Source organism: Eleginops maclovinus, chromosome 9, assembly GCF_036324505.1.
Source record: "Eleginops maclovinus isolate JMC-PN-2008 ecotype Puerto Natales chromosome 9, JC_Emac_rtc_rv5, whole genome shotgun sequence".
In the NCBI taxonomy this organism is placed as follows: domain Eukaryota; kingdom Metazoa; phylum Chordata; class Actinopteri; order Perciformes; family Eleginopidae; genus Eleginops; species Eleginops maclovinus.
This window is the reverse complement of record NC_086357.1, coordinates 10392598-10419803: the sequence shown is the minus strand read 5'-3', so window position 1 is coordinate 10419803 and position 27206 is coordinate 10392598. Positions and strand designations below refer to the sequence as shown.

The following is a 27206-nucleotide window of genomic DNA, read 5'->3' as shown; positions in this document are numbered from 1 at the left end:
CTGGTTCATCTGTATGTGAACGTATCAACTTGCACACAAAAAAAACATGGGAACTTTCATGTGTTTCCCCTTTTTTGAAGCGTTTTTTAAACAAAACAAAAAATAACACAAAAAATAAACGCAGTCTCTGTCTTAAATTGATTTTCCCTAGAAAGCACATATTGCAAATAGCACTTCACTTCTTGCCAAAGAACACACATGCTTTTATTGACTTTCCATTCAAGGCATGGCCGTTTATATTTTGTGAGATAAAATTAGATCACAGAAGGTACAATCATCTTTATGAAAAAAATTGCCAGGTCGTCACATTTAAGAAACATTGAAGAAGTTATAATGTATCGTTTTGTGCACATCAAGTGCACACCTTGTGGTCTAAAAAGTGAAGCCAATGCAGACGTGGCTTGAATTTGCATTCTCTTCAATAGATGGAATAAAGGTGACAATATAGTTGCAAAATGAAATCCTAAAAGTCTTGGAAAAAGTTATCCTTTTCCTCACTGAGTTGACTCTCTAGATAAACATTTTCTTATATGTTTATAGTCTCAATTGCTAGTTAAATAATTCTTACCCATTTTGGTTAATTAGACAATAAAGAAGTGTATTATTTAGGACATGGCTAGTCTGTGATTGAGAGGTTGCTACGACACGCCGTTCATTTGTTGTTCTTTGGTCGAAAGAAGTGTTCATTTCAGTTCATGAAAGTTAATTATCAAATTGTTGCCACTTGAAAATCTCAGACAAAAAGCAATAGTTGACGTCATGGTGTTTATGTCCACCTCTTATCTATGGGGGAATGTTGCCTTTTTGCTACTGCACAGGACATCCATGTTGTTTGTGCAGGAGACTTGGTTTCTGTGTAACAGCAGGAGAGGCAGACGTAGTGTTCCAAGATACCCCCCAAGCAGCAATTAATGATGACAATTTAGATTTTGATATGCTGGTCTTTGCTGAGGCAACCGGGCCAGACAAGTTGAGAAAGTCACCTATCTAATAGATGCCACCTGATATTAATGTACAGAGGCACGCTGCCTCTAACCTGGCAGCCTCAGGAAATCAATCATCACACCGGCATTACTTTCTTTTGACAAATGCGCTCTCACTGGCCAGGTAGCAGAGCTAATAGCCTCCAAAGTATATCTGTCAAAGACACAGCTCCTATTAATTATTCAGTCACCTGTGTTCCTATGCTGTGGAGCTACCTTACAATATTTACAGTGTTGCAAGGGGCTGCTCTCCCATCGGCTTACTTTCCCTGAAGTGAGCTGCTTTTGCATGAGCCATAATTCCATCTGCTCCAATTCTTCTGAGAGAAGGAGAGAGACAAGCTGCTTTTATTGCATATCAAGAAACATTGCGGTCTCTGGAGTTGCACGCGTGTAAACATGACTGAACATTGATGAATCGGTTTGCATTTTCTTTTAGTCCTTAATGAGACAGGTATAGTTTCATCATTATGCTGTAGTCAGGTAGATAGTCAGTGCTGTCAAGGACCTTAAGCGTGTGTGTTTTGTTTTTTGTTTGCATCATATGAAGGCAGGCTAAATATAGTTAGTATTCATTAGTGCGTAATGATGCATTGCTAATGTAACAAACAGGGCACAAAAGTGTTTTAAAATGGTCCTGTCCATGTGAAAAACATTGCTGCCAGGGACGGTTAAACAAAGAGCACAATGGTAGCAAATCCAGCTGTTACCAGACAACCACTGGCCACCATGCTCTTACGGAGTTAAATCCCCTTTATTCCGCCCACAGAGGGGGAGCAGGGTGGCTGGTTTGGGAGGAGGGGGAGAGGAGAGAGTAATGCCGCATTCACGGAAAATATGGTCAGAATGAGTTGATTAATTTTCGCTCTCAGGTGTCCCACACTTCTTTGAAATTGTCTTCTTTTTTCTTTTCTTTTTCTAGAAGACATCCTTATAGCTACGCTACTCTACATAAGTATGACTGTATAATCACTAATCTGCATTAGGATGTTTGGGATGAGAAACCCATCTACAATATCTAGTGCTCATTTCATCGTAAATAGTACGTAGTAAAAGTAAGCAATTTCCAGACATATTTATGGATCCATAAGTATTGTATTGATCGTTTGTTTTATGGTCACAAAGTAGAGACAGCTTTAGAATTTCCTCTAAAGTAATAACAGATGAATGAATGCATGTCCTAGATAATGACATCAGCTGGGGCATTTATTTTTTATAAACAGAAGTGGCCAGAAATATGTAAACACAACACACAAGTAGCTTTTCCAAAGTGTCATTCCTAAACCATCTGATTTAACATATCGACGGACTTTTTTCTCAACCTTTTTAAGTTTTTATTTTTTTGCCTAAAAATTTGGAAGCAAAAAAAGAGGAACAAAATAATTTTCTTTCACAAAATACAGTGAACAATGAAAAATAACACTGAACAACAACAACAAACACATTGTTTTTATCATATTATGTTTTCTATCTTCAAAATGTATATGTCCGTGAAATGTCCTATAGTCTCAGCTTTTAACAAGAATATAATAGGCTATCAGTATTATTACGAGTTTATGTCTATGCGTGTATGGTGTGTGTTTGTCAGTGTGTCCGTGATTGTGTTTTCTTTTTGGAGAGTGGAATTTTCACCCACACTACATGAACGCAGCATGAGCGTCTAACAGGGTCACGTGAGATGCTCCCCTAATATTGCAGTGACGTGGTAGAGTTCTGTCAGTAGAGCGGTGTCTGACAGCCTGCCTGCCTGCCCGGGCCAGCAGCTCCCTTGCCCGGCTAGGAAATACGACCAGGAACGGTCCAAGTCGGAGCGGAGTGAAGACTGGAAAAAGAACAAAAAACAGTGGACTGGCAAAAGCCCAAGCAGGGGGATGAAAGTAAACGACTAATTTTTGTTTTTACCTTGAGGACATGAGGAACATGTTTTCTCTGTAGCTTTATTGGACTCACATGTGAGAGAGGATATTATTTTCGCATTTTTCTTCATAGCTTTCGCTGTGCTGTTGCTGTGCATCACCCTGCCGAGCATCGTGAAGGACCAGCCGCACTCCTGCTGCTCTGCTGCTGCTGCTGCTCTCCCCTCCTTAGGGCTCCGGATTGTTTGGATGCTGTTGTGCTTTCTCTTAAATGTTTACATTTAATAACATATCCTTTGAGTGAGATAAACTATAATGAGACCAGGAAACAACAGTGGGGAAACAAAAAATATGTATTGAGTACTGAGGTAGAGGGAAGCTGTGACGGACACAAGGAGCAGGAGACAGAGGAGAGGAGGAGTCGCAGCAGGAGGAGAACTAAAAGCCTGCAGGTTTGTTGCCTGTGGGGATGAGGACTAGCAGGGACATAACACATCTAAGGTGTCACTGTGATCGAAGAGTGGGAGCTGGACGAGGAGAGGCATTGTAGTCCACGCTGTTCCCAATCCAAGGAGGCGGTGATGGCGGTTGAAGGCACCGGGGTTCACACACTCCGTCAGCGGACCGCAGCCCTGTCAGCAGCCGCAGCAGCATGAGGAAGAGGTACGCAACACTGCACGTCTCATCAATCCTCCACATCCTCATTATTCATTTAGCTTTCCCCGCCCTCCTCTCCCCTCCATTACATCCTGCCATCCACCCTTGCCAGCCGCCTTGACGAGTATCCATTCACCCATCAATCAATACATTTATCCATCCACAAACCTTGGATGAACCCCTATGTCCCAACATCTCCTTCCCATAAGGCACTTTTTTGACCCCCAGAGGCTTCCTTAAATGTTGCAGTGACACTCAGGGGGGCCTTGGGCAGGTGTATTGTTGAAAAATACATATTCGTTTAATATAACTTCACCCCGCTAAGGATGAATGTTGACTATAGCTTTCATTTATCCTTGCCCAGAGCAGATAAGGGATTCCTGAAGGTACAATCACTGACATCAAAAACGGGTCAGTAGTCCATACTGTATTCCTTTACATAGGTTGAAGTTTAGGAAACTCCTCCTTGGACCTGCCAAGTGGCAGGCCAGGGAGATCCAATTGATCCAGTTCAATTAACAGGGCTTTTTATCCACTTCATCACGTCCAGCTGCCCAAACTATTTGGCACTGAAAGCCTGTGCATCTTAAGTGCTGAGATGGACATAAAAAAAAAAAAAAAAAAAAAACAGCAGCTAAGCTCACCATCTGGGTATTCACTCTGCCCACTAGACTATGAAACTTTAATAGGGTCTAATTTTCAAACCACCTTTTCATTTATTGCTGTGGCAATCTGAACGGACATCCCGACAAGAGTCGAAGCAAAGACTATATAACCTGATTTTATTAACGAAGTAAAACCAAAATTCTGCTTTGGAAGTTGGCAGCAGCACAGGTGAGTGGTCGGATTTTACTCTCACTGAGTTGAAGAAAATCACTGTCATATAATATTTACTACAGCTACAAGCTCAGAGCTGCCAAAGCTTTATTTCCCAGAGGGCTCTTGTATTTTTAGTTTACTTTTAAGAGGCTGCTCGACTTTGTCACAACCTTTTTTAAAGGACAAATGAATGTAAATGTTACCCATAACATCTATGTGATATTGCTTTGACTTGTGTGTTAAAGGGTCCGTTCACATAACGAATAAAAAAGATTTGTCACTAGTGTTGCACTTCCTGGTTATGCTTCAAAGGGAAAAAAAATGCATGTAACATTACCGCACAGGGTGAAATAATGCTTATTTTATTGTTTATAACTTGCCATGTTTGGTTTAAAATAAATATGGAAGAATAATTGTTCAATACTTGCAAGGACAGTTTCATAAAATTGTTTAGTTGATACCTTAAAACAGTCAGAAACCAAAAGCTGTTCAGTTTTTGTTACATTACATAAAACATTTTTTTAAGTTCTGGAAGAAATTAATCTAGAAGCTGAAACTACACAATGCTTGGAATTTATGCTTTGAACATTACTTTATCTTATCCTTATCTTAATTTATGGATTAATTAGTTGATTCGCAAAATCGACTCATGGTCTCACCTTTAAAAAACATCAACAGCAAAATGTCTTTAGTGAAACAAAGCTCCTATTATTTTGATAATACAGAACATCTCAAAGAAATATGTTTCACTGGAACTAGTGTCCATCAAAACAAAGTAACTACATTATTGTGTTAAGGTGGAGACAGATATTGTCAGAACAGAGGCAAATAAGCAGTTTACACATCTAGATATCACCATAGAAAGTAAGTGGAGGAGAGAGAATGCTTTTTTTTCTTTTTTTCTGTCATTTCGGAGAACTGACCCTTTAAGGATGTTATGTTCATGTTTTGACCGACGCTCCAGTGGCCTGGCCCAGATCTGACCAGTCTCTAGTGATGCATGGTAAAAAAGAAAACCCACAGTTGGCCATCCAGCGTCGCTCATCTGTTATGTCTGGAATACTATTGAGAACGCACCTTCCCTATCCTGGCGGACCAAACTACATTCTCAAAGTATCAGGTCAATCAAATGCCCCCCAAACATCTCTATCTCGTTCTTGTAGTTAAAGGAACAGACAGGGGTATCTTTATTTGGAAAGAAATGTAATTTCAATGCTTTGAACACCAGATTAATGTCCAAGATATTTTGGCTCTGGAGTAAATCTCAGAACTATCCTTCGAAATCTATACTGAAACTATTTGGATGATGAAAAACAACACAAAAAGTTAACTCAAGCAGTTATGGACACTTTAAACGGAAAGCTAAATTTAACCAATGCAGTAACATGGTACCCTGTAGTTTAACTTAAATTAAAAAATGATACAAATTAAAGATGATTAATAAATAAGTGTATTGCTAAATGGTTGACACTGTACTTGGATGTATCAATTAGTTTTGTAGTTGCATACCTCTCATACCAGTATTATCCTGCCAGGGATGTGTATTTTGCAGTTGCCAGTACAAATATGTTGAAATTGTGGAGAAGCTTGACTAATTTACAAAATAAATAAATGGTGTAAGCTGTAACAGCTGAACACTTATTGAGGCCTATTTAGAGTGTTTGAAAACATGAACAATGAAGACATTTGGTGTAAATAACATGTTTCCAGTAGATGCTGTTAAATAGTATAGCTGGATAGGCTTGAATGCTTGGCTGAAAGTAATTGATAAACATTTGGAAATGATTTGCTTTAAGTAGGGTATGGTTAAACAACTGCTAAAAGTAGCATGTTTAAATCATTGAAAATAGTTGGCTAAAAGTAATAGATAAACAGTTGAGTGAAGTTACTTGAAACTGATTTATAAATCATTGACATAGTTAGTTAAAAATAATAGGAAAACTGTTCAGAATAGGTTGCTAAATGCTGGTAATGAAAAAACAGCAGTTGCAATAGTTAGCTTAATGTAGCGGTATGGCTAAACTGTTGGGAATTGTCGGATTAAGGTAATTAATGAACAGTTGGAAATATGTGGCTTAATGTAATTGATAAACGGTTAAGAACAGCGTGAAGTAACAAATAAACGGTTGCGAGTAGTTAGTTAAAAAATAAGCAATGGTTTTAATAGTTAGCTAAAATAGCCTAATGAAAAACAATTGAAATAGCTAAATGGATAAACAGATTACCTCAAATTAGCTAATTGATAAACATTTATGTTATATGTATATTGAATTGAAAACTTTATCAAACATACATAACAATTGACCACTTTCCATAGTTAAAAGTGGTAAATAACATCCAGAGCCAAATCAATTCAAATAAACACATTTGGTACATGTTGGGTGGTATTTGATAAATGTGTAGGCCAAATTGAATTCATCTGATAGGGTGCGGAAAGTTTCCCCATCTCAAATTAGTGAAGAAAAACTGGTGTCACAGGCTTGTCTATTAACTCACACTGAAAGTTAGGGAGAGGAAGAGCAACAAAACCACCTCACCTCTATTTTACTTGTTTTCTTGGCAGTCTTTGTGAACTCTTCTCTACACTCAGATGGTAAACAACAGTGAGAAAATGACCGATTGTTGAGGAAGAGAGCAGCTGAATAGGGGAGAAAAATGACCAGGGTGAGGAAGGATTAAGGTGAAGACCATTGCGGCACTGAAAGGAGAGGTGTGGACTTGATAGCATTCTCTTTTCTTTCAAGTGACTGCTTTTGAATGAAGCCCAGCCTGAATTCCCTCAAAGATTTTTTTTAAGATGAGACCGGCATGACCCTGAGAGAACAAAAGCCGATGTGAAATTCAAACTCATTTCCGTGCAAGCCACAGAAAGGACCATTTCTGTGCAAGCCAAGCCACAAAGGCAGTGAAACTAGTTCATATGGTTATTGCAAACATAAGCAATACAGTGAGAAAGCAAGGGGGAAGATAGGTCTCAAAGATATAAATAGAGGTTAAAGATAAAGTTGTTTCCATTGATAAAAGGCATTTCTTGAGAGGTAGGATGGGTGTCTGGCTCTCCACTGGAATGCTTACAAAGAAGACAGAGATGAAGTCCAGAGTCTCAATGTAAACAGGAACAATACTCGGAGTAGCCCTTGCTCAGTGTTGACCACAATCTCACCAGACTATGATCACAAAATAGGCAATCTATGACCAATTAGAGCTTGGTGAATGCCTTCCGTGAGTGCAACACTCTAGAGTTGGCTACAGAATTGGGGCTACATAGTACATGAAACCCCCTAGTTTTCCCTTCCTAGTAAACATTTGGATCTTGAATTGCCATGTTGACAATACAACCATACTACATCACAAATTGAATACCTTGGTTATAGAGAAAAGGAAATTGAAACAAAACTCCTCTATGGAGCTCTCAGCTGCATAGTTTTGATAAAATAGAAGAATTGATCTGAGAAACGTTTATTGCCATGTAGTTTAACACATACAAGGAATTTGCTGTGGTGTACATGGTAAATACATAAACACAGTTAAAGACTGAAAAAACAAAACGACACAATTGATACTAAGATGAGAATACAAAGTAAAAGTGATGATAATACAATATAAAAATGTTCCATTACTATTCCTGACACTTTGTAGCCAATTCATCTTTAAATCACAGTTGGTTGGTCTCTTCATATGGCCTTGACTTTTATTTAACCTGATTATGGCCATGCATCGTACTTAAACATTAAAATGAATCATAAATGTAGTGGTTGTATTAGGCTTATGCTTAAAGGCGGGAAACCTCAGTCAACCACATAATCAGTCATAAGCAGAATTTAACCCCTAACTCCAGAGAACACCCACCCAAATAGTTGCTGTATTTGTCTTGAGGAAAATGTGTCACAAAGTGCAATGCTGTACTAAATGAAGGTCACATCCCCTTCGACATCAGCCCAGCTAATTTTGCATGCATTACACACAATGAGGCAAAACCAAGCTAGGTTGTTAAAATGGGCGTGGAGACAAATAATTCAAAGTGTGGAAAATGGCATTTATACCTCACAGCACCCCCCCACCTCCCTGTTTTCTTTCTCCAGCTTTAAAGCTGATGTGGTGACAACACTATAATATATGCCTAGCATGTCACTCCCGCAGCCTTCGTTCTGATTATTGACCGCTGCAGAATCACTGGGGCTTTAATTAGTGCTAGTGTAACTAATTGGCTTGCATAAAAGTGACATTGATGGGAGGCAGGAAAATGAATTAATGAGGAGAGGCATTGGCAGATTAAGTGGAACTGCTAAAAAGTAAAAATGGATGTCTGGTGTCTCAGTGAAATTGACATTATTGTCGAAAGCGAAAAACGAAAACAAAGTAATACACTCCACCATTCATGCTCCTCTCTATGTGAGTGTCTGGGTGGGTACGGGCGTCTGTCGTGTGTGTTGAACTTTGTGTACATGTGTATTTATGTGTGTATGTGCCCCTTTGTGTGTGCACACTTCATCAGAGCTCACCTAACTACATGTTAATTTAGTTGACGGGAGAAATCTCTCAAGCGCTGGATATGCTTCGATGTAAAGTATGTTAACCTTTAAAACAAAGCCGGCCCCGGCCCCTCTCATTCTCCTGTAATTGCTTGCGCTGGGTAGGCACAGTTGCCTGAAAAGGTTATCGTGTTCCTTGCCAGTTGTCATGATGAATGAGCAAACATAGCAGGAAATTAGAATTGGAAGTTTGGAAAATCTGCCTCACACCAAGTCGGCATGTAGCATTTGCACAAAATAATGCTTTGTTGTTCAGTAGCTGCAATTTATTAAAGTGCAAGCAAACAAATAAACAAAAAAGCAAACGCAGGCAGTCAGTAAATTAACAAACTCAGGAAGAAAGGATTTTTAAGACTTGCAATGCTGCTACATAAAAATCCACTAGAGTCAAGTACAACCTGCAAGATACTGCTGGCATTTTCTCTTTTTCCTGGTGTGTGTGTGTGTGTATGTGTGTGTGTGTGTGTGTGTGTGTGTGTGTGTGTGTGTGTGTGTGTGTGTGTGTGTGTGTGTGTGTGTGTGTGTGTGTGTGTGTGTGTGTGTGTGTGTGTGTGTCTCTGTGTGTGTGTGTGTCTCTGTGTGTGTTCTCATGCACAGCACTAATGATGTATGTTTTTAGTGTGGATATAAATATGTTTGAGGTGCACATGCATCTTTTGTGTGGGTCTATAGACACAAGAGTGACTCGGGTGCAGTAGGCTTGCGTACATCATTAAGTCTGATCTGCATTGTGTTAGTGTGTCTGTGAACACAAAAATGATTATGTGTGCAGTATTTGGTGCGCATATGATTATTTGCGATGCACAGAACATTTTTTGCTTGTGCAAACCGATTGCTCGCTTTTCTGCTTCCCCTGGTACACAACTCCCTGAGGGCAACAGATGCAATCATTCACGTCACATTATTTCAGCGTTGCATGTTTCTGTGTGTACGTTCATGTGCATGTTTCCTTGTACGTCTTTTATTTATGCCTGTGGTAGAGGGTCGAGCAGCCTGGGTGGTCTCATCTAGACGGTAGGTAGCATTGATAAGCCGTAGGTGGAAGTTGAATGGCGGGTGAAGGCTGCCATCGCCAGAGGCTGGCTAAGGCTCTGGCACCACTGCCTGCCGGACCCTGAAAACTCATTTTGACAGATGCATCTCCTCCCTAGCTGTCGACGCCCGGTGGGGGGCTGATGACACAGGCAGCTCAGTGTAGCGTTATCCGGCATCACGTTGAGCAAACCTGCAATTTATACTTCTGCCCCAGGCATTAAGCTGAATAATGACATGCAAGAGGCACTGTCTCCCCATGCTCAGCACCAGACAGCCAGCTCATAGTTTCGATGAAGAATAGTATTTTCTATTCTTCACTATTTTTAGAGTCCTTGATGTGTTTATCTAGAAATTCTCTGTTTTTCACTCACTTAAAAAAGTACTAGAACAATATGCTAATTTAGTACGTTGTATTTACTGTGAGAATGATGAAAAAAAAATAGTGTTATCCTTAACTATAGCAAATACGCACAAATCTGGTTGCACCATATTATCTGCCATACAGGTGCACTGTATGCAAGGTAACATTTCCAGAAGTAATCTTCCCTTCTGACACCAACCTGCTGGCAACAGTATTTTCTGGATCTCACATTTTTTCTCCATCACATCCCCAGAGCTTGCTGTGTTCTACGTCCCATCCAATCAAAGATGCTACAAACAAAGCTGTCATATTGATTCAGCTTCTCCTTTTCAAAATGTAAAGTCAGCTTATCAAAAGAGCCATTCACCATAGTGTGTGCCACATTCACAGAAAAGCTCTAATTGGGGCTTTTGCATGTGGAAGACATTAATTCAGAATCTCTATGTGTCAAAACAAACCATAAATAAAATTATTAAGAAATATGCTTGGTTCTCCCCACAAGTAGGATAAATAACACATCTGCAAGCCAGACATTGACATGTGGCTCAGTGCCAGTGATTTGAGGTTTATTTTGGACCAATGCCAACAGTTTTCTCTGTTTCTTTTTTCTCTATTCAGACTAGAGACAGCAAACATAGAGGAGGTGACCCTTATCATATCCTGAAGGAGACGAGACATCGGGGATGACCTTGTGTTTGTCTACAGTTCCAAAGAAGAGCAAGGGAGAAGCCTTCATGGCCAGAGAAACATTGGCTTCCTTGCTCCATCAGGAGCTCTTTTAACCCTGCTGCTAGCTGCACTGGGGGGCTCAAACGTTCCCCTGACTCCACCAGGAGGCTCACTCCAACCAATCTGCCAGCTCAGATAACCCTCTGACTGTTGGCAACCACATGTTTGAGGTGGCTGTGAGTGATTGCCGCCGCCGCCCATTCTCGAGCAGCAGCAGCAGCAGCTTCCTGCGACCCCGATCTGCACCATGCAGTGGAGACGGCGGCACTGCTGTCCCATCAAGATGACCTGGACCGTCAAGCGGTCGCTCTTCAGGACCCATGTGGCCGGTCTCCTCTCGCTGGCTCTACTCTTCACCCTTTTCTTATTTTTCAGCCATCAGGATTGGCTTCCGGGACGCAGCGGGCCCCGGGAAAACCCGCTGGCCTACACTGTCAGGGGCTTCCGCAGCCCCAAAGGCGAAGCAAACCAGAGCAGCTCCCTGCGGAGCCTGTGGAGGGACACGGGGTATGTGGCACCAAAGACTCTTCTCAACCTCAGCTCTCAGCAGGCAGATGTTGCTGCGGGGGAGGCAGCAGCAGGCGGCGGAGGGGGTTCCAGGATGGGGGTAATGGGACTTGGGGATTCCATGAGCACCAACAACAGTTTACAGAAGGAGATGGGTGTGGGAGGGAGACTCAGCGCTCAGCCCTACCGCTACATCCTAAACGAGCCTTTCAAGTGCAGGGACAGAACGCCCTTCATCATCGTCCTGATAGCTGCAGAACCCGGACAGGCCGATGCCCGTAACGCCATTCGTCAGACATGGGGGAATGAGAGCAACGCAATGGGATTAGGGTTTGTTCGTCTTTTCCTGCTTGGCACTGGAAAGAGCTCAGACACTTACCTCCAGAGCAGCATAGAAGAAGAGAGCCTTGTTCACCACGACATCATCCAACAGGACTACCAGGACACTTACTACAACCTGACCATCAAAACCCTGATGGGCATGAACTGGGTGGCCACCTATTGCCCTCACACCTCCTACGTGATGAAGACAGACAGTGATATGTTTGTAAATACTGAGTATCTCATCCAAAAGCTGCTGAAGCCCGAGTTGCCTCCCAAGCAGAGGTACTTCACCGGCTACCTGATGAGGGGCTATGCACCAAACCGAAACAAGGACAGCAAGTGGTACATGCCGCCCGAGCTGTACCCAAGCGAGCGTTACCCGATATTCTGCTCGGGCACGGGGTACGTATTCTCAGGGGACATGGCCAATCTGATCTATCAGGCGTCCCTAAGCATACGAAGGCTGCACCTGGAGGACGTTTACGTGGGGATCTGCCTGGCCAAGCTGCGCATCGACCCAGCGCCTCCTCCCAATGAGTTCCTCTTCAACCATTGGCGGGTGTCTTACTCCAGTTGTAAGTACAGCCACCTGATTACGTCGCATCAGTTCCACCCCAATGAACTCATCAAGTACTGGAACCACCTGCAGAGCAACAAGCAAAATGCCTGTGTCAACGTGGCCAAGGAAAAGAACAGCAGGTACAGACACCGAAAGTTTCACGGAGAGAGGCCCCCTTGATGCATCCTGTGATTACAACCCTCAGTTAAGAAAAAAAAAGGGAGATGGGCGCACTGTAACTACAGTCCTGGAGGGCATATGAACTCAGCACTATACACTATATGGGGAAAAGCACATTGTTTTTGGTATTGTGTACAGTTGATGATCCAAACTATTTTTTTAATTTGAGGAAAAATGTTAAGTATTGTAAACCTGTTGAGCTATTTCTAAAAAGGAAGATTGTCTGTGATGTGGAGCAAAAAGTCCTGCTGTTTCGAGAGTGGTGTTGAGGATAATTCAGGTGCCAACACAAAGGTGGTAATTCATGCTACAGTTAATGTGAAGGCTCGCCTCTAATGGGTATTACAGTATGTCACACTTTACAAATCAAAAAAAAAAAGAGACACAGTTGTGTTTACACAGAAAACGGGAAATGCACATGTATTTTGTCGAAAGTTACACTACCTAACTATGAATGAAAGTATATTTGACGTTGACCAGTTATGCTGCCCTGTTTCTCAGTGTTTAATTTACAGATTTATCAAAGAACATGACTCTAAAGAGAAGGTTTATCTGTCATATACTGTATTTATTTTTAAAAAATCTACATGGAAGCACTCACGTCACGTCAGAGATGACTGAGATTGTATTTTTTAAAGCTTTACATTGAGTATGACTCTGCACTTGAGCAAATGTGCAATGAATTAATTAACAATTAAATGTACTGAACTCAAACTTGCAGTTGTGTGTTTTATCTGTTAGTCTTTTTTTATATTAAGGCCTCTACAATGTCATTACTCTCTGTACAACCCATAATCAACAGATATTGGACTGGGACATAATTTACTCACCTGTGGTATACTTTCTACATTGTTATGATTTAAACATAGTGATAGTTTAGTTAGTTGCATTGTAAAAAAAGGAAGATTTAAGATTATCAAAGTCAAGGGAAACTTTATTGTCAATCTTCTGTGTGTGAGATACAGAAAGGTAAATATCTAATAAATGCCTATACATATGTGTGTATATATATATGCATACATAAACTCCTGTACACACACATGAGAGAGGTGGGAAGGGGGGGAGAGAGTTTAAAGAGTTTAGAACCTTAGTGGAAAAATGTTTATGATTATGAAAATTCAGTGTTTCACTCTTTTTACAGTTACACACATGTTTCAAAATGACCACACACAACAACGGGGCTGCCAGGTCCCTTGCTCAAGGACACCCCGACAGTGCCCTTGAGGCAAACCGGCGTCCTCCACCTATTCCTTATTTGGTGGTCCGATAGGGACTTAATCCAGTGACCCTTTGCTTCCCAAGCCCAAGTTCCTACAGACGGAGCTACTGCCGCACCAAACAGAAGAAGTAGCACATGACACCTGACGCTTGAAAATAAGTCAAACTTGTAGAATAAAAATGTACATCTCATAACAATGACTTAAATTACAAAACATTATGCCAGTTAAAGATTAGCAAATATGGATATCTCCAACTTTTGTTTCTTGAATTCTGAAACACCAATCAACACATGTAAACACATATGGAAAAACAAAGTTCATGTAACATTTACCAAGGCGGGGCAATTTAATTTAATGTACAAGTATCTTGTAAGTTATGTGACAGCTTGAGTCGCTACAGTGACATCTTCTCAGTTGGTGCTAATTACGTTCCTTAGCGATCAATTATCACATCATTACTAGCTATTTGTCAGCGATACAGTGAGTTTGAAACCACAGATAATTGGATGTGTGTGATAAATGTATTAATATCTGGTGCAACCTGTCCAGGATATTTTACATGCCATTCGTTTTGGTGATTATAAGTACCCAGACTTCAATCTTCAAACTCTTCTTTCATTGCTTCCCCCTTTATGACTGCAGGTGATGGCATTGTTAATGAACAATCATGTCATCTAAAAATCTAATTCTGAGCAAACCAGGCAAATAATGTGTGTTTTATACAAATATCACCGCTGATCATTAATGAAAGGTAATATTGCATTCGGTGGACCTTGGTGGAATAAATTAACTTCTCAAATTGAAAAACAAAACATTCAGAGAAGTTCTGGTAAGGTGGAAACTATGTGAAGACAATCAGGCTTAGTGATGGGAAATGAATTAAACATTCTTCAGTCTCCCCGGGGAACATAAAAAATTCAGCTGCAAAAACACCTAAGTTTAGATTTTTAATTAAAAATGAATGCATATGATGTTGAAAGGCAGCCGGTGTGAATCCAGATGGAACTGCCTGTGCAAAAGTGTGTGTTCAGTTTAAGGGAGGCAATAAATAAATACACACTCCAGTGCTCAGGGCCACCAATAAAGCAAGCATATATAATTGGTTGATGAGTTGAAATAGCCTGTATCAGATGTTGGTAATATTAATAAACTAATGGAAAGTGGGGGCTCTGCACTTCCTCCACTACACATCTGCCAGTCTCTGCTTTAATATGTTGGAGCGCTTCTGTTTAGGGAGCTGTAAAGTGGGTAAAGTTCACACAATGGTATATTTTAAGCTGCTAATCACTGAGCAGACACTTCTTAAGGGAGGAGGAGGATGAGAGGTAAAGACAGCAGAGGGAGAGAATATTAAGATGTTCATCTAAGATAAGCTGCACTGCACAAAGATTTATATGATGCTGGAGCCACAGGCAAAGTAACAGCTTTATTTGTTAGTTTGTGTGCAGTCATGTGAGAGAGAATGCCATCCGTTAAACCTAAGCTAACATTTACAGTTTAGGAATCTTTTTAGGGAAGGCATCGTTATCTCAAAGCAGTTTTAAGATGCAATCTGTCAGCTGTATCTAGCTGATAAATGAGGTATGCAAACAACCTTTGTAATAAGTCTGGGAATATCAGTTATATTCTTTGTCAGTGACATGATATTCAACAAATCATGGTTCTTTCAAATATATTTCCCTCAAGTTATCCAAACATTGCACTTTTTAAAAAACGTTTTATCACCATTTTATTATAAGAAATCATTCTTGTTGACTGCTCATGCCGTCATTACCTAGTTCAAAAGTGTATTGAGCTGGTTGTTGTTGATTTGGCAATATTTGTTTGGCAGTGTTTATTACCTCTGCCAAGCAGGTTATGTCAGAAGCTCGGTTTTTCCATCAGTTTCTGTTTGTATGGAAAAACTCAAGAACATAAAAAGCGGTCAAGTTGTCAAGTAGAGCTAGGACGGTTGTAGCATGGACCATGGAAGGAACAAAACACTTTGGTGCTGGTCTGATTCAAAGGACCGATACACAAACTTCCCTTTTTTTAGGTAAAATTGAGAGAATCATGAAAGGGTTGAAATAATTGGAAAAATGAGTTCCCGACTGGGAGAATTCAGATGAACACCCCCTGAATTCAGTAAAACTCGATTGATGTCAAACATTTTGGTACACAAAATGAGTCTCCTTTGGTCTTCCTTTGACACACAAATACTTAAAACATTCTGAGCAATTAAATAATAAAAGCTTCTTTGTAGCATCCATGCAAAGGGTAAACACACTAAAGTCGGAAAAACAACCTCTCAACTCAGTAAATTGGACCATCCAAAGAGCATCTGAATACGGTATTGGTCTGGAGGTCGGTACTCTTCGAGGTTCCATTGTAGCTTGGAATTATTTTATGGTGAAAGCAGAGCAAGATCCTTATAGACAGCAGAGTTTGCTAAGATTTTCAAGAAATATTTAATGCACACCAACTTGTTTCAGGGATTCGTTCAACAAGCTGAACATAATGCCCTTCCAAAGATTGGCCAATTTTCTCAGTTGGACACTCACATTATGAACACTCGTACCAGGGAATTATTGCAATATGTCAGAGATATATGACAATGTTGAATTGCAATTGCTGGGTCAATAAAGGTTTTAATTCATTAGAAGACTGAATGACATTTTGAAGCATAAGTAACACAAAATAAATTGTGATTTTACAGACACATGGCAAGACTGTCAACAACCAAAAGATGGATTGAATGATAATCCTAAACTTAACATCAAAAGACTGGTTAAATGAATAAAATCATAAATCGATCATCTAACCTTGCCTTAATGTGAGATTTATGCTGCCAAAAATATAACTAATTCACTGTTTCCATGCAATACAGGGACAACCTCCATAATCATGTGGTACCCCCATTTCTATACCACATCGTCCCACAAAATCCATAAAGTGATTACAGTTTGAGTGGCCTACATCTGCTGATTTAAATCAAGATACATGTTTTAAATATTCATGTGTCACAATGTGCTTACATGCTTTTAGGTCTTACATTAAACAAAACCTTGTGTTCACCACAAAGGAAAACACGGACATCCAATTTCCTTCTCAAAGCTGTTCCTGCACAGTGCAATTTATGAAATCTGAACTGGTCCCAGGTATTCAGCACCCTCCATTAGTAATGATTAAAGTCATGACTCAAAGCGAGGGGATATTGGGAACAAGGTTTGGTATCATTCATGCATGTCGTATGCAATCAGAGCGCAAGATTACCAGCATCGGGCCGCAGTCAGCCCTTCCACAAATGATGAAAACGAGAGAGGGCGGGGGGAGGAGGGAAGGTGGAAGGCTTAAAGAGGTGAGAGAAAAAACTGAGGCAGAGACAGATAGACTGCTCTGCCACTGGAGAAGTTCAAGTAAAAGAGAAAAGGATGAGGAGAAAAAGAGAAAAATAGCAGGAAGGAAGGAGTGATGAATGAAGGGGAAAGGAGCAGTGACTGATCAGTATTGAAAACCTGTGCTGCTGTAAACGTGGTATAAAAGGCTAACAGTGGAAAAGGATTGAGATGTCTGCCATGATGGAGTGGAGGCTGTGGCCTGGCTTAACATCACAGCTCACTGTTCCTCAGAAACAAGAGGAGAGGAAATACACTTGAGGAAGAGACAAATGTCTTGACCTTTCCATAACAGCTAAGACTGGAACCTGACTAATACCTCTTTCTGGGCATGACAGATGAATCCTTTTTTTTTGACAGTTGCATCCCTTTTGGAAGTTTTAGGTGAGGAACAACTGAGTTTGACAAGCAGAATGACAAATATCACCTGGTGCGAGTGAAAAAAAAAGCAATAATTATATTGCCGCGACTGGGAAGAACATTGAAAAGTACAGAACCTGGCCCAACAAAGCCAGAATACAGCAACACTATGGGAAATGTAAAGATAATAGCAAAATCTCATTTTCCACCTTGTTTTGTTTCTTTACATCTTTTAAATGTATACAATACAAATTCAATACAACTTCCATACAATATAGTTTCCATAAAAAATACATTTTAATAAGGGTATGGGATACTACAAATCAGACCACAGTTACTGCACTGTAAAGCAGGTGTTAAGCTAGCTGCATAGCAATAGCTAGCCTTTGCCTAATCTAAATTCACAACCCCACACAGTTCTTACTTTTCCTTTTTTAATTGAAAGATTACATTTGGATCTTGTTCATTTGGTTAAGGCTATTGTCACATAGGCGATAAGCTAAGCTAAATAGTAGCTAAATCCAATTTTAGTAGGAATTAGAAACGCTTAATGCCTGCTAGCTTAAAGGAAAAATAGCCTTTTAATACAGTTATGAAATAGCCTGCCCTAATTTGTCAAAGCTGCCTCTAAGACTTGTCTAAATATATTATATTGTAGAATACATAATTATCTTTCTATATCGATATTAACCAACGGTAAACTGATAAACAGGTTTGAATAGGTAAGGTAACACCTTCAAACCTGCCCCTTGATATAAAAACGTCTGAACCATTTGAATTGTAATCAATTATATAAAAATAGTAACAAATGGTAGACGTAAAAGAATCCAGCAATTTTAGCAGCTGAAACTATGGAAATAACAATATTTCTAAAAGCCTCACCTCAATTAATATTGTTTTTAATACATTTTATATAAAATACATATTGATTTCAATACGAAAAGGCAAATATAACAGAGAAAAAGAACAGAGAGAAAACTTCCCCCTCTACTCCACTGTCTATATTTTCTATAGTTACTGCTCTCTTCTGTTTTAGGCAACATAACCAGATGTACCTATGTAAAGCCACCTCCACAAAAATCCTTTCTACAGAAAGCAGGCAACATCCGCTGTGTCCAATCAGCACAGGAAGAACTCCCTAACGCTTTTAGACAGATGGCAGATTCCAGCCAGGACTCCAAGACTAAATGATGGGGTGGTGCCAGCATTGAGCCAAAATCTATTTATAAATGTAATTTGACAGTGACACTGCACATTGTAGGAGAACTGTTGGACATCTAACCTGCCAGGGCCCACATAAACAAATCCAACCCTGTTAGCACTTTGAAGGGCCCTCTGAAGACATGTGGGGCTGTTTGTATGGCAAGCTGGCCATTAGCCACACAGAGCAGTTACACAGGAAGCAAGCCATTGTTATATAATGGATAAAACTGCAGGCAGCAAGGGTCAAGGAGCAGAAAAGTTAATGTCATGCAATATGGTCAGTATTCATTTGGCCAATGTTGAGTGGACAAAAGCACGTACAATTTCTGACATAGTCTAAACATGTTGTAAGGCAAATACTTAGGTTTAAATAGGTTAAAAACCTTTTAGCCAAAATTCCTGTGTTTTGGATGTTTTACTAGAAAGTAATTGAATAAATCACAAAAGATTCTGAGCATGTATACCTTAAGGCCCCAACATGGTTTGTGGGACATTGCAGCAGACAACAATGAATACATATAGAACTTATTAAAGAATTTACAACCAAGATATATTGACAATCAAATATGACTGCAACTATATACTTAAAAAAATACTCCTCTATTTGTGGAATTGTGATGTTAATATTGAATATTTAGATGTATTGATTAAGTTAATTAATCATTATGCATTCTTGCTCTTGCACCATTAATATCAATGTGCCCTAGGCTGCTTGTTCAGGAGAAATGGGGAAATGTTTTTTTTTTTTATGTGTGTTTTCAAAACCGCTACAAATTGAGCGTTATATAGCATTAGATGTAATCAATGAAAAATAAAGACAAAAGTCAGCGTTTTCTTTCTAATCTAGTATATAACATTGCAGAGCCATTTCTCTTTACTGTATAACTGAGGCATCCTCCACAAAACCAAAAAGCAGTTAATCTCATAGTATTGTGAATAATTCTGTGTTGTATGTGCATTGACAATTATCAAAATTATTCAGAATAAACAGCAGCCAAAGCTTGCCAGCTGCGTAGGGAAATACTTCCTCAACAGATAGGAGACACCCACACTGATTGACAGGTGATCTCTGACTGCCAGGAGCCGGGCAGAAACACTACAGCAATGAGCGATTCACACCACAGATGGTGGCAAAAGAAAAAAATGGAAGCTTAAGTGCTTTCATACCATGCCGACCCAGCCCCAGCTCAGAAAAACATCTGAGAAATGATGACCATGTTCCTTATTAAATAAAGCAGCAAACACTGTACTTTAGAGAGTACATTTTACACTATTTGATGCCTGACATTCGTCCTTAAACAACTTGAAACCATGCAACATTACCGGCAAGCAAAAATAGAATCAAGGCTGTTTAAAAAAGAACATTAATCTGCACAAATCAATGAGGGGGGGGGGTGGTAATTATCTCTCCTCAGGCCTGTCCGCCTTCTCCTTCTCCCTGATGGGAGGTTGTGGAGGGCTGCAGCCAATGCAGCTCCTCCACCTCCACCAGGCTCGGTGTTTACCCTTGCACTTTCTGCGATGACAAACGAGAACAAATCACAGGCCAAGAGTGCATTAGTAGGGTTATCGGGTTAGGTGTTGGTAAAATATAAGCCTGACAAAATGCGTTTTCCCAGAGAATCTCAGAGGTGTCATCTGGCAAAGTGGAAAATAGACCTCCTGCTATGTAACAATCCTTCTTAGTGCTCCAGGCTAATGTCTGGTAAAAAATGTTGGAGCATAGTACCTATTTTATTTAAGGGAATCTAACAGTGTTGCTCGCTAAACTTTTTCATTTTGCGACGACAACTCTGACTCTGAATCCAAATCAAAATTAAAATGTAATTTAAACTTTCCCTTTGGTTACTGTTGTGAGGTCTGTCTTGCATCCGACATGTTGATTTGGCACTTTCATCAATATGAGTGAACTAAAAAAGAGAGCACATTGCTTGAAATATTAATTCCGGAATAGACAGCAGCACTACAACACCTGTTCAAGAGCTACATTCACATTCAAGATAATGTGTTGACAAAAGATTGTAAATAAAGAGGGCATCAAAATCACAGAAAAAGCGGATTATTTCCAAGCATAACTCAAACCACGTCTTGAAAACTCACCTGAAGGACAAACACTGTCTTTACATTCAGTATACCTTCAGCAGCTAGCTTAGCATTGAAGAGTTCATACTAGTTAATAATGATTAGGTACATTGCTAATTATAGCTTCTCAGGTTTTTACCATAGAATGTATGGCTTTTATGTAAAAACCCAACAGTTTAAGCGTTTAAGGCGCAGGGTTTAGCAAAGGGTCAGTGGTCCCGTTTCACTATGCACCAAAATTATGTAATTATAGACGGTTTGGAAATGTCCTGTTAACATTTCAGGAGACAAACAATCTCAAATTAATCTGGTTAATATCTGGTGATGCATGTCAGTTTTTATGACAATGACAAAGTGCACTTTGTTTTGGGCTTTAACTGTCAGAACATACAGTACTGTATGTGGATTAATAGTACATTCATAATGGGATGGAACTGGGACACAGCTTTAGTTTCACCAGGGGAACTGATGTCAAAAACAGTATTAGGGCAGTAGTGGGTCAATTTGCCATTTGCAGTGACCTACACTCAGATAAACATTTTATTGTTTTAATTTCCTTGTTCTAGGCAAAAAATGCAAAAGTCTGTCGTAACTTGTTTTAATTTAGGTCAACAACTATACCTGACAACCCCTTGGAAGCAGCCTTTCAATCACAATCAGGAATCAACCCCCTGAAATGTATGCTGCTTTAACGCCAATTTGAGTTTAAATGGGACCATTATTTACACAATAAACATCATGCAGTTTTGAAGGAGTCTTAATTATCAGCAATTGAAAGAACATACACTCAGGAAAATGTTTACTGAGGTAATAAATCAACTGGATGTCATTTTCTCATACATTCCTATACAATCTGACTTTGTTTTGCAAATACAGAAGTCACCGGATCAGGTGACGGCAGGTCCCCCAATGGAACAGGAGCAGACGTTGGCAGGACCCCCATCGGAATAGGTGACGGCGGGACCCCAAACAGAACAGGAGCAGATGTTGGCGGGAGCCCCATCGGAACAAGAGCAGGTGTTGGCGGGACCCCCATCGGAACTGGTGACGGCAGGACCCCCAACGGAGAAGTTGCAAGTGTTGGCGGGACCCCCATCAGAACAGGTGACGGCGGGACCCCCAACTGCGCAGGATCAGGTGTTGGCGGGACCTGCCATCGGAACAGGTGACGGTGGGACCCCCCAACGGAGCAGGTGTTGGCGGGACCCACATCGGAACAGGCAACGGCAGGACCCCAAACGGAGTAGAAAATCATGTCGGCGGGACCACTGGCAGAACAGGTCTCCACGGGACCCCCAACAGGACAGGAACAGATGTTGGCAGGAACCCCAACGGAGCAGGAACAGGCGAGACTGGAGGCGACTGGACAGGCGAGACCGGAGGCGAGGCCGGAGTCGACAGGGCCGCTGACAGGGCAGGTGAGGCTGGAGTCGACGCCGGAATCGACTGGACAGGCCAGGCTGGAGTCGAGGCTGGAGTCGACTGGACAGGTCAGGCTGGAGTCGAAAAGACATGCCAGGCTGGAGTCGACCGGGCCGCCGACAGGACAGCAGGGGCTGGAGTCGGCCGGGCCGCCTACAGGACAGCAGGGGCTGGAAGCGGCCTGGGCCGCCGACAGGACAGCAGGGGCCGGAGTCGGCCGGGCCGCCGACAGGGCAGGCGATGCTGGAGTCGGCCAGGCCGCCGACAGAACAGGAGTAGCTGGAGTGGGGAGGCAGAAACACAAGGGCAACAGGTGACAACAATGAAACAATCAGACACAAGGGAAACCAAAAGATAGGAAGTAAAACTAAACATGACACAACAGAGGGAAAACATTTCAAAATAAAACAGGTAACAGAACAGAAAACAAGGATCATGACAGACATCAGCTTGACAGCTGTTCTCACATTTCTTTCAACACACACACACTCGCACACACTCGCACACACACATAACACGCGCGCACATACGCGCGCGCGCACACACACACACAAACACACAGACACAGACACACACACACACACACACATACACACACACACACAAACACACACACACACACACACGCACGAGCTTCAATCTTCCCCTCTCTCTCACACTTTTCATCCAACCTACTGTAGAAGTGCTTGTGGCTCGAGGAGACCTTCAGGAGACCTTGTTGGTGAATACCGGCGGCTGGATGTAACACAGAGGAGCACGCAGCCATTTGCCGGAGATATATGGCTGAGAGAAGAGATTGTGACAAGCCTTTTTTGCAGATGGCAGACAGGCCTGACAATCTCACATTGTGCTCGTCCCTCCTATCTGCCTCAGTTAACGGTAGCAAGGGAACAGAGGGTAAAAACAGAAAAGATGTGCGGAGAAAATATGACAATACAATGACAACATCCAGACGTAGACACCTCCAACATTTTCCAAAGTGTATAAACTATAAAGCAGCAAGTTTATGTGAAAAATATTTGAATGTAGGACACCTACATGTAGAACATCTTTTAGTATACTTTATTTAAAGAAGAATCTCTTTGCAGTCACCCTTTCACACTCACTCAAACACAGACAGAGGAACAATGGAGGCACACGCTATAACGAAGCTCCCTCTTGCCTAATTGAGGTGATTGATGCTATGCTTGAAACTTGTAACAGCCAGGGTTTCATTAAAACAAAATGCAGGAATCAAGATAACGGCACAGGGGGGCTAAATAAAAGTGGCAGCCTTGAAATTGGAGCAGATATAAGTCCCAGTTCTCACTTAATTCCTAAAACAGACAATTTGGGACAAATGATAAATTCAAAGCTTTTCTCGCTTAGTTCTTTTAATTAGTTGGTACTATCGGTGACAGTGGAAAGGTCACAGTCATGATTATGGCCGCGTGGTTTTGAGTGGGAGGGGAGGTTGAATAAGGGACTGTTTGTATTGGATTGAACCAAGACTTTTGAAATAAAGTACAAGAGATTTTTTGTGCTTGCAAATGGTAAAAAAAAAAAGGTCTGCTCTCTTATAGCACCCATGATGACCATATGCATCAACCTAAACCACCAACGCATACCAATGTTTTCCCACCTGTGGTTCAAGGCATTAGCGTAACAACGGATGTGCCTGTGCCATCTAAATCTCAAGCACACCCACTAAATTCCTGAAATTTTTATCGTAGCAGAGCTTTTCATAAGCACCAGCTGTCAGCCATGCGGTCGATTACTTTTTTGAGTCCAGCTGGCTATGTTGTTTTATTATTTTTTCATCCAAATAAAATACTTGATTAACAAGTTGTTATTCACAAAAATAAATATATTTTACAACCACTAGCCCTCGCTTCAAAACAAAGAAGGAATGATGAAAGAGAAACACCAACTGTATTAGTCATGCCCCTATTCAATTAATAAGTAATAAATAAAGATGAATAACTGTTGATTGCAAAGGATCAATCAGACACTGTAGGCTGAAAAACACAAATATGCATTTCCCAAGTTGACAATGGAAGTTGGTATTTGACTAAGTGCGAGCTGCAGATATGTCCAATGGCAGGATAATTCATTTGTATACTGTTCTTGCCTATAGACGTACTTCTCTGAGAGAGAAAAGGCTGCAGATACAAAACATATATCAAGTGAAATTACAAGACCAACAAAGTGTCACACAAAGGTAAACACCAACACGACCTTTAATATCCTCCTGTCATCCTGCTGTAGATCTGTAAAGGAATTTTTTATTTAGGAGTGATGTGAATCCTATAAAACAGGAGCAGCAGCAGGCATTTTTTTATGATTAGATGCATCTCTGATTAAACGTGTGTTTATCTTATGTATGACTCTCCCTTCATCTGAACATCACCAATCTTACCACATGTTTACAGAAAGCAAATGTTGATGTATGTCTCAAAATTGTGTTTTTCAGGAAAGAATATGTGAATGTTATTGCGGGTACATTTGGAGCCACATTGTGAACATTATGTACAGCGTTTACACTGGGACCAACAATAAATTGCACTACATGTTTTGCATAGAAACTCTCACAGAGATGCCTATCATATGCTGTATCATAATGAATTCATTGTGTTGGATTGTAAATAAAGTCAACCTCAAATTCTCAGTCAAAAATCACCACCTATTCTCACAAAAGTACAAATCATTTTAACTTTCCCCTTGGTTGCACATTCATAATATTAACAAAGCAATATTGGGTGGAAGCATTAATTTGCATTTTCCCTAGTGGACTTTCTTTGGGTGATTTGTGCGACACCTGGGAGGTAACTGGGATGATAAGTACTTTTTAAATGCAACAACAGCACCATTGTTAACATTTTATGCCCCATGTTTTGCCAAATGAAATGTAGGCAGTGAGAAAGCTCTGTTTTCATCTGAGCGAGTCCAAACAACAGTAAAGAGAAATTCTCAGGAGATAATCAAGCTTGATTAGGCTCAGGATAGGGCAGATTGCGGTCAAAACAGACACACAGAAACAGAAAACTGTGAAATTGTCTGGGGACTGCAGAATTTAAATGGATGTGAAACCTGACTTAGCCATTGCACCTTAGTGTATTGAGTAAATAAACACGTATTTGAAAAAGCTGTTAGATTAGTCAATCTCCTAGGACCTGTTGGGGAAAGGGAAGTGGTACTTGTACATTCAAAAGGTTTAAATACATGGACAAACACTGATTGTACCACAAAGAGCTACACTGAAATACCAAGGGAAAACAGCTCGATAAATGTGAACAAGCCAATAAGCAAGTCATTTCTCAGCATTACTTTTGTGAAACGCAACTCTGTTTTGGTTTTCACCAACTCCAGTTTAGGCTTTATTGGATATACATTGGAAAAAATAAAAGATATCCAAAGTATACAGAAATTAGGCGGATGTATCTGCAGAAATTCCGTTTAGAATGTATAACTACTGTACGTTTTTCTTTTTGTATAATCATCTGAAACTAAGAATTGCTGTGCATTTGAAGCTTAGAATTAGCTCTTTGAGTTTACCTAGGGAGTGGGTCCTTTCTACAAAGTTTACCATGTTGCACTGACACGTTTCTACAGTAGCTCAGAATGGACAAATCAAACACGATGGCTCTAGAGAGGACCTTTATGGTCCTTTGACACGATTAGAAAAGCAGTGGTAAATTAAGAAAAGTTTATTAAATGTTATGTTTCCAATTGTGGTCTATAAAAAGGCTGCTGCATGTCCTAAGTCCAAGCCTCACCTTGTTTCTGTACTGTGTAATTCCTTCTTCCACTCTTTGTGCCATTTCCCTGTGGCTGCTTATATCAAATTCCAAACCCTGGTGCTAATGGAAGTGTAACCTTGTATTGTCAACGTTTCTGTCGAGGCTGACACACCAGCCCTCTTCTCTATGTCACAACTGGCAGTTCTCCCTTCCCCACGGTGGCCTGAACATATTTCTACCGAGGCTCCAAAACCGTTCTTCTTAGCTTTCCTAATGGTAGAGAAACCTTCCTCTGTTCCAGGTAGAACTGCAATAGTTTTCTTTTATATGAACAAAGTGAGGCTGCATTTGAGATAACTACTGTTAATTAAGACAATGTACATTAGCCAGTTGAACAGTAATGGTAGGAACATGTCTCCTAGAATGAGCTGCTCGAGAAAAACTCCTCAGCAGTGCTGACAGACTGCTCCACTCCAAGAAAGTGAGCCTGACAACACTGGATCTTTCCATAATCATGCTTATGTTCTCCTTTATCATGAAGCATCACAGACCAGCTGCGTTGGTAATTATCTGTGTTCTGCCTGCATCTTACTGACATAACCTCACATCATTTCTTGGTAATGAGGATGGAAACTTTTCAACAGCTTCCTCTTGATGCTATTTTGCAATGCTAATTCTCGGTTCATCTATAAGCTTTAAATTCATGAAATTCTGCAAACTACCCAAGTTTATTGTGCCGCTTGCTGGATTTAAGCTTGGTTTATAGTTGATGCAAGGTATTAATGGCAGTTTATATTTTCTGTTCAGTGTCAGATGTCATCCATTGATACGATCATCGCAACACTGCTTTAATATATTCCCCATAGAAACAGTGTTTTCATTTATTATCCACTTTGTGACATAGAGCGACTGTCGTCAACATTATTAATCCAGAGTATCGATTTTATGCTTGAGATGCGTTTGTTACCTGTGCGTTTCTGAAATGAAAGAGAATGACCAATCACAGTTGCTAAGTTGTATCCCTGTGGCAAATATTGCGTTTTAGCTATGTGCATAGGCTCAGGATATACATTGTACTATAAATGTATCCTAACATGTATTGAAAGTAATTGAATTGAACCTTGTTACTGCTGGTGGTTTGATGCTGTAAATGTAAGACAGTGATAAATCATTGAACCCCCAACCATCATTGGGACATAGCTGCATACATACAACCCGAAGAGTCAGATGGTTTGTTACACAGAGCCTTCTGATAAACTGTCATTTCAAACTCAAAATAAATAC

General features: G+C 40.5%; 1 protein-coding gene across 1 annotated transcript; it reads left to right on the top strand.

The window, feature by feature from the left end:
• Positions 1–2720: 2720 nt before the first annotated feature.
• On the top strand, positions 2721–13256 carry b3galt2 (UDP-Gal:betaGlcNAc beta 1,3-galactosyltransferase, polypeptide 2). Its single transcript, XM_063890689.1, has 2 exons — positions 2721–3502; positions 10862–13256. The coding sequence occupies exon 2, from the start codon at positions 11220–11222 to the stop codon at positions 12540–12542; it is 1323 nt and encodes a 440-aa protein (XP_063746759.1). The 5' UTR covers positions 2721–3502; positions 10862–11219; the 3' UTR covers positions 12543–13256.
• Positions 13257–27206: the final 13950 nt, after the last annotated feature.